This window comes from Manis javanica, chromosome 5 (genome assembly GCF_040802235.1).
Source record: "Manis javanica isolate MJ-LG chromosome 5, MJ_LKY, whole genome shotgun sequence".
Taxonomy (NCBI): Eukaryota; Metazoa; Chordata; class Mammalia; order Pholidota; family Manidae; genus Manis; species Manis javanica.
The window spans coordinates 129,864,146-129,876,629 of record NC_133160.1 but is presented as its reverse complement, the minus strand read 5'-3'; the positions used below and the strand labels follow the sequence as shown (position 1 = coordinate 129,876,629).

Genomic DNA, 12,484 nt, shown 5'->3' with positions numbered 1-12,484 from the left:
CAGAGTTAGTCCCTTCCTGCATGTCGTAGTAATGATTCATTTGGCAGAAATTATGTTTAAAAAAAAACCACCAAAACTGCCAAGAGAAGGGGTGTATGAGAAGAGAGAAATAAAAAATATGGTATGTTGAAATTTTCAAAGTGTACGTGTAAAGATTTTCTTCATTCCCAAATTGTTCATTTCACTCCAGCATATAATTTTCCACCACAAAACAGGCAGTATGAGTAGAGAACAACAAAAGTATATTGAGATTCAGATGTTGATTTTATGTTATGAGAATCATTCTTCAACTAAATTGCAAATTATTGCTTGCATGCCCACTGTTGTATACATGATCTCAGGGAACCACTTACAATAATCAAATTGCAAATACTAAATCAAATAATTCTTTCAGGCTACTATGTTAATATTTAGAAGGCCAGGAAGAAGAGTTTATGTATTTTTTTAATATTCCAGTACTGGAGCATTCTCAAAACAGCCTCAGTTGAGATTATAGATTTGCTGAGGACAGATTATGATTTTATGATTCTTTCTCTATCCCCAATTTTTGTAGTTTGATTTTGTGGGCTTCATGGGCTCTCAGTAAGTGGTTGATGACTTGGATTAAATGGAAAAATATACCAGTATGAGCTCTATAAAGTCTGTGTGCATAGGCATAAAAGGACTAGAAATAGATTCTCATTACAGTGAACTCTATTGATATATTTTTCCAACTCTTTACTAACATCCCACATGAGATGGGTAGATTGTAAAGACAAATTCACAGGCAGTACTTTGCAGTATACAGTGGCAGCAATCCTGTGAAAGAAAACATGTAACTGATTTCAGGCCAGTTCAACAGAGAACATTTGTAAATCAGTCCCAGAAAATTGTTTTCAAAAGTAGTATTGTGGCATTCACAGCAATGAGATAGTGGTAAGAGAAAAGTAGGAAAGCTTCAAAATATCCACTTCCTCAGTGACGGTGGGATTCAGGATTACTTCTAGCAGAGTAATTAAGCTAAGGAAGCAGCTAAGAGATACATAAAAGGAGTGCAAATTGAATAAGGAGCCATTAATATTATAGCTTATGTTTCCAAGATAAGCAAAATGAAAAATAAAACCACGGGAAATAGGGATAGTTCTCTGAAAGTGGACTGACTTCCTACAGTGGTTCGAACCTCTTGAATAAATGTGGCCAAATCTAAATGGAGAGATGATGTTTATGTTGAGACGATGTTAATTATCTTGGCAATAAATTGTATAACATAAAGAAAGGGAAATAATAAATTTAGAAATTTCTAAAAGAAGAAATTCTTTTTGTAATGTTGGTAAAAGGTGTGAGGAAAGTACTTGGTTTCATCTTTCTAATTGAGATGTTTTGTGGGTGATGTGATTCATATGAAAGAATTAAGATCATGAAAAGGAACAGGTCATTGAAAGGACATTTTCAGTTTAAGGAAATTCTTCATACTGTGATACCTAAGTAGGGAGGTTATATATCTTGCTGAATTCATCCACTGCCAGGATATGGGAGTTTGAAGGCATAGAGGGGAGCATAGTCAAAACATGTCTATAATATATAGGAAAAAGATGCACAAATGCTTCATGGCAAAATGTAAGGAACAGCTGACAAAATTATATAAATTACAAAGATCAAAGATTTAATGTTTACAGAAATGCAGAGAAATGAATGCTTCAGAACTGTGGTTGATGTTTAAGAAAATATAAGAAAGGTTAAAAAAATGATATTATAGTTTTAAGACAATTTATGTGATTACTTATATCCCAAGTAGGAAGATAGATGCCCAAGGAACCTATAGGCACAAGCTAGAAAAGCACATGGAATTTAATTTCTTTAAAGAAACAACTTGAAATGAAAACATGTCATACCTAGCAAAGGAGAATAAAAATTGACCTCATATAAATTTAAGTATTTCAAATTTTTTGCCAGTAGTTTATCAATCCAGGATAATTTTTTCCCTTAAGAAATCATCTCTATGAAGATGAATATTTGCAAAGCATTTTGAGTTACTTGGAAGATCAGGAACAAAAGAAAACATCATCATTACTACTATGTTTTATAAACCTATTCTCTTACCCTAGAAATGATTGTTGTAAGAAAATAGACTGCAATAACAGAATACAGATCTTTGGGTATTTGAGAGCATTTTGAAGCAGAAGAGATGACATGCAAGAGGGTTGCAGATTCGGCAAGATACATTTTTCTTTTGCATGGTTTGGGCATCACATAGTTTCAGCCGCTATAAACATGGACTCTGTTAATACTAAACAGGAAAGTGTCCCTGAACCAATACTCTTTTCCTTTTCAGGTATGAGGAATACAGTAAATTTCTCCCTCAGAGCAGGGTTCAGCAATTTGATGGAGACTGTAATTCAATGAATGTTCAGTTTTTAATAGTTTATGAAGTAAAATAATAATTTCAGTTTTATTACAGGTATCACTTTGTTTTCCTCTATCTCCTATTTTATTACATATTATATGCATTTACATGATGAAAGGTAATGTGCTTTTTTTTTTCACTGATGTGGAAGATGCAGGACAGAATTGATGATGTAACTGTAGAGTATGTTTTTTTCCAATTTCATAAGCTTTGTGCTCATAGATTATATGCTGTACTTTTTATTTCAGTCACATTTAACAAAATCATGGCCATGGAGGAAATTAAACTTACACAGAATATCCATAATGAGTCTCTGGGTGCCGATGTTTCAGGTATGGTACAGAGGGGCTACTCTCAGTTGCAAATTAAAGAGACAGAGGCCATCTTTTCTTTATTGTTTAGTGTGCAAAACACTTGATTTTAACCATAAATAACTTGTACAGTAACCTCAACTGTCTGGGATACAGTAAAGCACCCAGATGTAAGCAAAACTGAAAAACAAAGCAAAGGCAGCTAAAACAGATGCCATTCATCATCTAGACTCCTGGAGGAACTTTTTAGGCTTTTGCTTGGCCCCCCTCTCGACATATAATTCTGTCATGCTTGATTATCTAATTTCCTATCTCCCAGGCACAAGAAGCAATAAATTAGAAAGGAGGAAGAATTACGAGAATCAGACTCAGCAACCTAATAAGTGACAATTAAACATGTGAGGGAACGAGGCAGCATACTGATTTTAAAATAGGCACAAAAATATTTTAAGGCAGAAGGGCCATTGATAGGGACAGACTATCTGGAATACTTCAGTTCCCCCTCAAGACATCATCTTATTTCATCTGAGCTCAATAGTAATGGCTCTGAGACATCAAGAGCAATTTTCATTTTATTTAATGTATAATCTGTTACAGAAAAGTTTCTGTTCAGAATGCTTCAGGTTTTAAAAATTATGATACTAGGGATATTGTTAGTTAACTTCATCCTTCAATTATACCATATAAGTAAGAATTATCATAAAATATTGCATTGAATGAGTCCCAAGATACATCTATTTTTATTACTAGTGATCAGAACATTTCTATTTTAAACTCCCATTTCAATTTTTTCCCCAAAACTTCTTCCAGTGAGTTACATGGAAACTACCAGGGATTGATTTACCCTGCTATTCTTGGCAAAGATAAAAAGAATATGTATGTACTAAATCATTTTTGCTGGTTGATTTCCAGGGTGTTACATGCGTTTGTTTTATTTTTTCCAGATTTGAGTTTCTCTTTCTTAAAAAAAAGAAAAAAAAAGGTTAAAATAACTTACTTGGATGTTATAAACTTTTTTCTTTGGGAAAGTAGAAATCAAAATAAGGATAAGTGAGAACTTTGGAAGACATTCTGCACTATGCCTGCCCTAAACTTCTCTTCCCTGTTTACCTTCACCTTACCTACACATACCCTCTGGCCAATATGACTTTACAGTGGGTTTATGAAAACCTGGCCCCAGAATAATTTTCTTTGACTCATATTATGATGCTTTTACTGTATCCCTAGGGAGGTTACAAAGTCTTTTAGACCTTCCTATTTCCTTGTTGTTCAGGGTGACTTTTTTCTTAGAAATGTTTAATTGATTACATGACTCCCTTGAGTTCATTATTTCTTACCTTTATCCTCATTAGAAATCATAAATTTATTTTGCTGTATAATTCATCTGCACAATTCCATGATTATTTATTATTTGGAGTGTAAAGGAATTGATTTCTCAAGTGTCTCTTATTTAGACCCCAAATAAACCAGATTTCGTTTTTGGATTAGAAAAGATAAAGTGTATGTGTGTACATGTATACGTACACGTACACACACACACACACATATATACATACAACATGTGTGCATGTTGTGTGTATATGTATATATATAAACACCTGCCATGTATGTTGCTATAATTTCTTTGAGATAAGAGAAATTATGTAGCCCATTGACCATGAGGCTCAAAAAGAAGATTGGAGAAGGCCCTTTCTCTTGAGTGAACTTGTGTTACCATAGGTCTTTGACATTGGAAGTTGACTCTAGCATTTAATTGGGGAAGAGACCATAATGACCTCATTCCTATTCCTATAATACAGCAAAATATTCCTGTCAATCTGTTCCTTGGAAGGGATAGTAGGGAGTATTTAGTAGGGAAATAGGAAAAAAAAAAAAGAAAGTGTGTGTTAGCTAAACTAGTACCTGCAAAGAAGTAGGTACATAAAACCTTCAAAAACAGAGCCCTTATTCTCAACTTATGGGAGGTTTTTTTTTATTACATACTGTGTGCCAGGCATTGTGCTCTATGTTACTTCATAAGTATAATTCTGATTCAGTAAGTGTGGAACATTGTCCTAGAATCTGCCTATCTTTCAGGCACCTAATGTGAGTCTGCTGTGACATGTCAGGTGGATTCCCTTGTATTTTATTAGCTTTCTGATTTTTGTTTGTGTTTTCATGGACATCTTCTCACCTCTTCCAGACAGAGTAGCATTTTGGGGAGGTCTACCCCCACAGTAACAGGCAAAACAAATCCTAAAGAAAGTTGTCTCCAGTCACAGATGCTCATCCTAAGTCACACTGTCATGAGAAGCCACGTGGATGAGATAGTGCCCGCAAGAACACTACCAAGGTAGTGAACTGAAAGAAGAAATGCTGACATTTTGTGGCGAATATTGCTTAAATCTTGTCTCATGTTTTTAGCAGTACATTAAGTTAGGTGTGGGGAACAGCCTTGGCTAGAGAGAGCCTAACATTTTTTTATGCTCTTAGTTTGATGCCTAACCAATATTGATGTGATTTATACCTCATTCACTGAGTACTTCTCAAGTTTCTTTCCAGAAAGAAGTGTTTTCTTCCCTGATTCCTAGAACAGATTCCACAACACTGGAAGTTATACTTCTGACTTTTAAGATCCCAAGTTGGGGATAATGGCTCCTTCCATAGACCAGACCACCATAACATGGAAATATTCTCTTGTTCCTATCTGTCATTTGGGAATAAAAGTGGATTTTTCTTTTTATATATCCTTTCAAAGAGTAGAAACTTTAAAACTTTCAGAAGTATATTTTTACCAAATTCAGTATAATAAAACAATTTCACTTGTATCTTGATGATTACTCTGGCTTCTTGTGTAGCATCCTAGGTGCAAAATCCCTTTCTTTTTGGCTTAGCATTCAAATAGAAAGTTCTAAAAGAATAGCCAGCCCCGAGAGAGCGCTTGTCCATTACATTCCACCGGTGATAAACGGAATTAATTTATTCTCTGTGGCTTTTTAATTAACCTAGAAGTTAATTTTTTATATGAAGTAGTTCAACACAATGAAATTTTTATTAATCATCAGCTAGACCCCAGAAGCTGGGCCAGAATAGAGGGAGAAAGAATGGATATCCCTAAGGATACTCTCCCGCCCACTAATTCCAATAAGCAGAGTGGGGGCATAGATTCGGTCTGCACAGGGTCAGTATGTTGCCCCAGGGTAGACGTCACCCAGAAGTTCTTGAATATGCTAACACTCATTTCACTGATACTTTAAGCAGCCACTTTCAACTGCTTATTAAATACTGTGATCAAGAAAAAAGGGCACAGAGGCCTGTTATGCTGTAGCTTTTATACTTTTATTCTACTGACTTGTAGAATTTTTAATATAAAGTTAATGGGAAATGAACAAAGAATGCACTGTAGTGTTTTGTTAAAATGCACTTCACTTTTTTTAGTTTTGCAGCAAAAGTGAGCAGAAAGTATGGAAAGTTTCCACATACTCCCTGTCCCGCAGCAGTGTAGTAGATTGACTTTTAAATTTTACTTTTATAAAAACGGCCAGTTTATTGAGAAATAATACATAAGTCCTCCAAACTCACCATTCTAACCAAAGTCTTGTCATTTTTTCACTTTATTTCAGTTTTTAAAAAACCCAAATATCTTTACAAAAAATGATGATTCTTCTGTGCATCTGCTACTTTAACATTTTCCCAAGAGAGTAGATGGCTCTGTCTCTTTAAGGCTGCTCACCATGTGTTGTGTGCTGTGATTTTACTGCTGTGTGGACATAGGGAATTATTCAAGGGAGGAAAAGAACTTCATGGCTGTGTATGCTGTTCTGTGATGCTTTCTGTTAAGCTCCCTCTTAGTATCTGAACATTCCGGAGCACTGTTAAAACTTTAGGCTTTTGGTCATTAGAAGCAGATGACATCTTTTATCCATTTGTATTAGGGTATGAGAACAATGAAAGCTTAAATTAATTAATAAAGCTGGTATGTCCTTAGGTGATTCTGTCACCTCAAACTGAAGACAGACTGGGCACTGGGCACTGTGAGGGAACAATTTCAACTAGATCAGTGGGGGGACTGAGCAGTGAGCATGTAGGGGTGAAAAAGAGAAACCCACATTAGAGGCACAATGAATATGAACATATTTACAAAATAAGTTTCACAGATGGCCAAAGATTAAATGAAAAGGTGCTCTTGGGATGTGAGTGAGAGCATTTTTTCTAGAATCAGATGAAGAACATTTGAAAAAGTTGATCATGTTAAGTGCAGTAAAAGGTGTGGGAAATGGGGTGCTCATATGCTATGAGAGTATAATTGATCAACTTTTAAGAGGTTAATTCAGTCAAATTTATTAAGATTTAAAGTATCTTCCTTAATTGAAGAAGAGCACGCTTCAGAATTTTGCAGAAGCAATAGCATTATATATAAAAATACATATATAAAGATGTTTATTGAAGCCATATTTGCAACAGCAAGGAACAGTCTATTGCTCAGCAAGAGGAAAATTGGCTAAATAAATCATGGTCAGACAGCCATTAAAAGGGACAAAGGTACATATATATATGTACTGCCTGGTACATATATATACAATAAACTGCCTGGTGTAGATGTGTATGCTATGCTTTATCTGAAAAATGGAAAGTAGTTTAATCCCCCTGTTCCTTAAAAAAAAAGTATATTACAAATGAAGTCTGTTTATATGTAGGAAAACTGAGGTTGGGGGTATTTTACCTTTTATTTTACATATTTTTTCAAATGACTGGCTTATAACTGATTTTTACTTTTTCCTCTGTGTTTTTGAAACCCTAAATGTGAAAAATTAAATGACATGAAGATTTCAAACTTGAATGAATGCAACAGTTTGAGCTAGGCTGTTAAAGTATTGCCAAATGGAAGTCCCTAAGGAACCAGATTTTTTTTTTTGGTATCATTAATCTACAATTACATGAAGGACATTATGTTTACTAGGCTCCTCCCTCCCTTCACCAAGTCCCCCCCACATACCCCTTCACAGTCACTGTCCATCAACGTAGTAAGATGCTCTAAAATCACTACTTGTCTTCTCTGTGTTGCACAGCCCTCCCCGTGCCCGCCCCCACACTATACATGCTAATCGTAATGACCCCTTTCTTTTATCCCGCTCTTATCCCTCTCTTCCCACTCATCCTCCCCAGTCCCTTTCCCTTTGTTAACTGTTAGTCCATTCTTGGGTTCTGTGCTTCTGCTGCTGTTTTGTTCCTTCAGTTTTCCTTTGTTCTTATACTCCACATATGAGTGAAATCATTTGGTACTTGTCTTTCTCCGCCTGGCTTATTTAACTGAGCATAATACCCTCGAGCTTCATCTATGTTGTTGCAAATGATAGGATCTGTTTTTTTCTTACAGCTAAGTAATATTCCACTGTGTATATGTATACCACATCTTCTTTATCCATTCATCTACTGATGGACATTTAGGTTGCTTCCATATCTTGGCTATTGTAAACAGTGCAGCGATAAACATAGGAGTGCATCTGTCTTTTTCAAACTGGAGTGCTTCATTCTTAGGGTAAATTCCTAGAAGTGGAATTCCTGGGTCAAATGGTATTTCTATTTTGAGCATTTTGATGAACCTCCATACTGCTTTCCACAATGGTTGAACTAATTTACATTGCCACCAGCAGTGTAGGAGGGTTCCCCTTTCTCCACAACCTTGCCAACATTTGTTGTTGTTTGTCTTTTGGATGGTAGCCATCCTTACTGGTGTGAGGTGATATCTCATTGTGGTTTTATTTTGCATTTCTCTGATGACAAGCGATGTGGAGCATCTTTTCATGTGTCTGTTGGCCATCTGAATTTCTTCTTTAGAGAACTGTCTATTCAGCTCCTCTGCCCATTTTTTAATTGGATTATTTGCTTTTTGTTTGTTGAGGTGTGTGAGCTCTTTATATATTTTGGATGTCAACCCTTTAACAGATCTGTCATTTATGAATATATTCTCCCATACTGTAGGATACCTTTTTGTTCTATTCATGGTGTCCTTTGCTGTACAGAAGCTTTTCAGCTTGATATAGTCCCACTTGTTCATTTTTGCTTTTGTTTCCCTTGCCCAGGGAGATATGTTCAAGAAGAGGTCACAGATGTTTATGTCTAAGAGATTTTTGCCTATGTTTTTTTCTAAGAGTTTTATGGTTTCATGACTTACGTTCAAGTCTTTGATCCATTTCGAATTTACTTTTGTGTATGGGGTTAGACAGTGATCCAGTTTCATTCTCTTACATGTAGCTGTCCAGTTTTGCCAGCACCATCTGTTGAAGAGACTGTCATTTCCCCATTGTATGTCCATGGCTCCTTTATCGAATATTAGTTGACCATATATGTTTGGGTTAATGTTTGGTGTCTCTATTTTGTTCCATACGTCTGTGGCTCTGTTCTTGTGCCAGTACCAAATTGTCTTGATTACTGTGGCTTTGTAGTAGAGCTTGAAGTTGGGGAGTGAGATCCCCCCCACTTTATGCTTCCTTCTCAGGATTGCTTTAGCTATTCGGCGTCGTTGGTGTTTCCATACGAATTTTTGAACTATTTCTTCCAGTTCACTGAAGAATGCTCTTGGTAATTTGGTAGGGATTGCATCAAATCTGTATATTGTTTTGGGCAGGATGGCCATTTTGACGATATTAATTCTTCCTAGCCAGGAGCATGGGGTGAGTCTCCATTTGTTAGTGGCCTCTTTAATTTCTCTTAAGAGTGTCTTGTAGTTTTCAGGGTATAGGTCTTTCACTTCCTTGGTTAGGTTCATTCCTAGGTATTTTATTCTTTATGATGCTATTGTGAATGGAATTGTTTTCCTGATTTCACTTTCTGTTAGTTTATTGTTAGTGTATAGGAAAGCCACAGATTTCTGTGTGTTAATTTTGTATCCTGCAACTTTGCTGAATCCCGATATTCGTTCTAGAAGTTTTGGAGTGGAGTCTTTAGGGTTTTTTATGTACAATATCATGTCATCTGCAAATAGTGACAGTTTAACTTCTTCTTTACCAATCTGGATTCCTTGTATTTCTTTGTTTTGTCTAATTGCCGTGGCTGGGACCTCCAGTACTATGTTGAATAACAGTGGGGAGAGTCTTGTTCCCGATCGCAGAGGAAAAGCTTTCAGCTTCTTGCTGTTCAGTATGATGTTGGCTGTGGGTTTATCATATATGGCCTTTATTATGTTGAGGTACTTGCCCTCTATACCCATTTTGTTGAGAGTGTTTATCATGAATGGATGTTGAATATTCTTGAATGCTTTTTCAGCATCTATGGAGATGATCATGTGGTTTTTGTCTTTCTTTTTGTTGATGTGGTGGATGATGTTGATGGATTTTTGAATGCTGTACCATCCTTGCATTCCTGGGATGCATCCCACTTGGTCATGGTGTATGATCCTTTTGATGTGTTTTTGAATTCGGTTTGCTAATATTTTGTTGTGTATTTTTGCATCTACGTTCATCAGGGATATTGGTCTGTAGTTTTCTTTTTTGGTGGGGTCTTTGCCTGGTTTTGGTATTAGGGTGATGTTGGCTTCATAGGATGAGTTTGGGAGTATTCCCTCCTCTTCTATTGTTTGGAAAACTTTAAGGAGAATGGGTATTATGTCTTCTCTGTATGTCTGCTAAAATTCCGAGGTAAATCCATCTGGCCCGGGGGTTTTGTTCTTGGGTAGTTTTTTGAATACCACTTCAATTTCATTGTTGATAATTGGTCTGTTTAGATTTTCTGTTTCTTTCTGGGTCAGTCTTGGAAGGTTGTGTTTTTCTAGGAAGTTGTCCATTTCTCCTAGGTTTCCCAGCTTGTTAGCATATAGGTTTTCATAGTACTCTCTAATAATTATTTGTATTTCTGTGGGGTCTGTCATGATTTTTCCTTTCTTGATGTGTGTTGACTCTCTTTTCCTCTTAATAAGTCTGGCTAGAGGCTTATCTATTTTGTTTATTTTCTTGAAGAGCCAACTCTTGGTTTCATTGTTTTTTTCTATTTTATTCCTCTCAATTTTATTTATTTATTGTCTGATCTTTATTATGTCCCTCCTTCTGCTGCCCTTAGGCCTCATTTGTTCTTCTTTTTCCAATTTCGATAATTGTGACATTAGACCATTCATTTGGGATTGTTCTTCCTTCTTTAAATATGCCTGGATTGCTATATACTTTCCTCTTAAGACTGCTTTTGCTGCGTCCCACAGTAGTTGGGGCTTTGTGTTGTTGTTGTCATTTGTTTCCATATATTGGTGGATCTCCATTTTAATTTGGTCATTGATCCATTGATTATTTAGGAGCATGTTGTAAAGCCTCCATGTGTTTGTGAGCCTTTTTGCTTTCTTTGTACAATTTATTTCTAGTTTTATACCTTTGTGGTCTGAAAAGTTGGTTGGTAGAATTTCAATATTTTGGAATTTACTGAGGCTCTTTTTGTGGCCTAGTATGTGGCCTATTCTGTAGAATGTTCCATGTGCACATGAGAAGAATGTGTATCCTGTTGCTTTTGGATGTAGAGTTCTATAGACGTCTATTAAGTCCATCTGTTCTAGTGTGTTGTTCAGTGCCTCTGTGTCCTTACTTATTTTCTGTCTGGTGGATCTGTCCTTTGGAGTGAGTGGTGCATTGAAGTCTCCCAAAATGAATGCATTCCATTCTATTTCCACCTTTAATTCTGTTAATATTTGTTTCACATATGCTGGTGCTCCTGCATTGGGTGCATTTATATTTGTAATGGTTATATCCTGTTGTTGGTCTGAGCCCTTTATCATTATGTAATGTCCTTCTTTATCTCTTGTTACTTTCTTTGTTTTGAAGTCTATTTTGTCTGATACTAGTATTGCAACACCTGCTTCTTTCTCCCTGTTGTTTGCATGAAATATCTTTTTCCATCCTTTGATTTTCAGTCTGTGCCTGTCTTTGGGTTTGAGGTGAGTCTCTTGTAAGCAGCATATGGATGGTTCTTGCCCTTTTATCCATTCTATTACTCTGTGTCTTTTGATTGGTGCATTCAGTCTGTTTACATTTAGGGTGATTATTGAAAGATGTGTACTTACTGCCATTGCAGGCTTTAAGTTTGTGGTTACCAAAGGTTCAAGGTTAGCATCTTAGTGTCTATCTTATTGTCTAACCTAACTCACTTAGTGGGCTATTATAAACACTGTCTGATGATTCTTTATTTCTCTCCCTTCTTATTCCTCCTCCTCCATTCTTCATATGTTGGGTGTTTTGTTCTGTGCTCTTTATAGGAGTGCTCCCATCTAGAGCAGTCCCTGTAAGATGCCCTGTAGAGGTGGTTTGTGGGAGGCAAATTCCCTCAACTTTTCCTTCTCTGGGAATTGTTTAATCCCTCCTTCATATATAAATGATAATCGTGCTGGATACAGTATCCTTGGTTCAAGGCCCTTCTGTTTCATTGCATTAAATATATCTGGCCATTCTCTTCTGGCCTGTAAGGTTTCTGTTGAAAAGTCTGATGATAGCCTGATGGGTTTTCCTTTGTAGGTGACCTTTTTTTTCTCTCTGGCTGCCTTTAATACTCTGTCCTTGTCTTTGATCTTTGCTAGTTTAATTATTATGTGTGTTGGTGTTGCCCTCCTTGGTTCCCTTGTCATGGGAGTTCTGTGTGCCTCTGTGGTCTGAGATGCCATTTCCTCCCCTAGTTTGGGGAAGTTTTCAGCAATTATTTCTTCAAAGAACACTTTCTATCCCTTTTTCTCTCTCTTCTTCTGGTACCCCTATAATGCGGATATTGTTCTGTTTGGATTGGTCACCCTGTTCTCTTAATATTCTTTCATGCCTGGAGATTCTTTTATCTCTCTGTGTAT

The 12,484-nt window shown here is 36.3% G+C and overlaps 1 protein-coding gene across 3 annotated transcripts in view; it reads left to right on the top strand.

Annotated features, from left to right (window-relative positions):
- The window catches only part of CRACD (capping protein inhibiting regulator of actin dynamics), a 306,858-nt gene that overhangs the window by 164,318 nt on the left and 130,056 nt on the right, over positions 1-12,484 (top strand). For 2 of the 3 annotated variants that reach the window (XM_073237565.1, XM_073237566.1), the window contains one exon: positions 2,632-2,715. The exons of the other annotated variant lie outside the window; for it this stretch is intronic. In XM_073237565.1, the coding sequence (XP_073093666.1) occupies positions 2,649-2,715 (67 nt within the window). In that variant the 5' untranslated portion in view covers positions 2,632-2,648. The remainder of the gene's footprint in view (positions 1-2,631; positions 2,716-12,484) is intronic. 3 annotated transcript variants of the gene reach the window in all.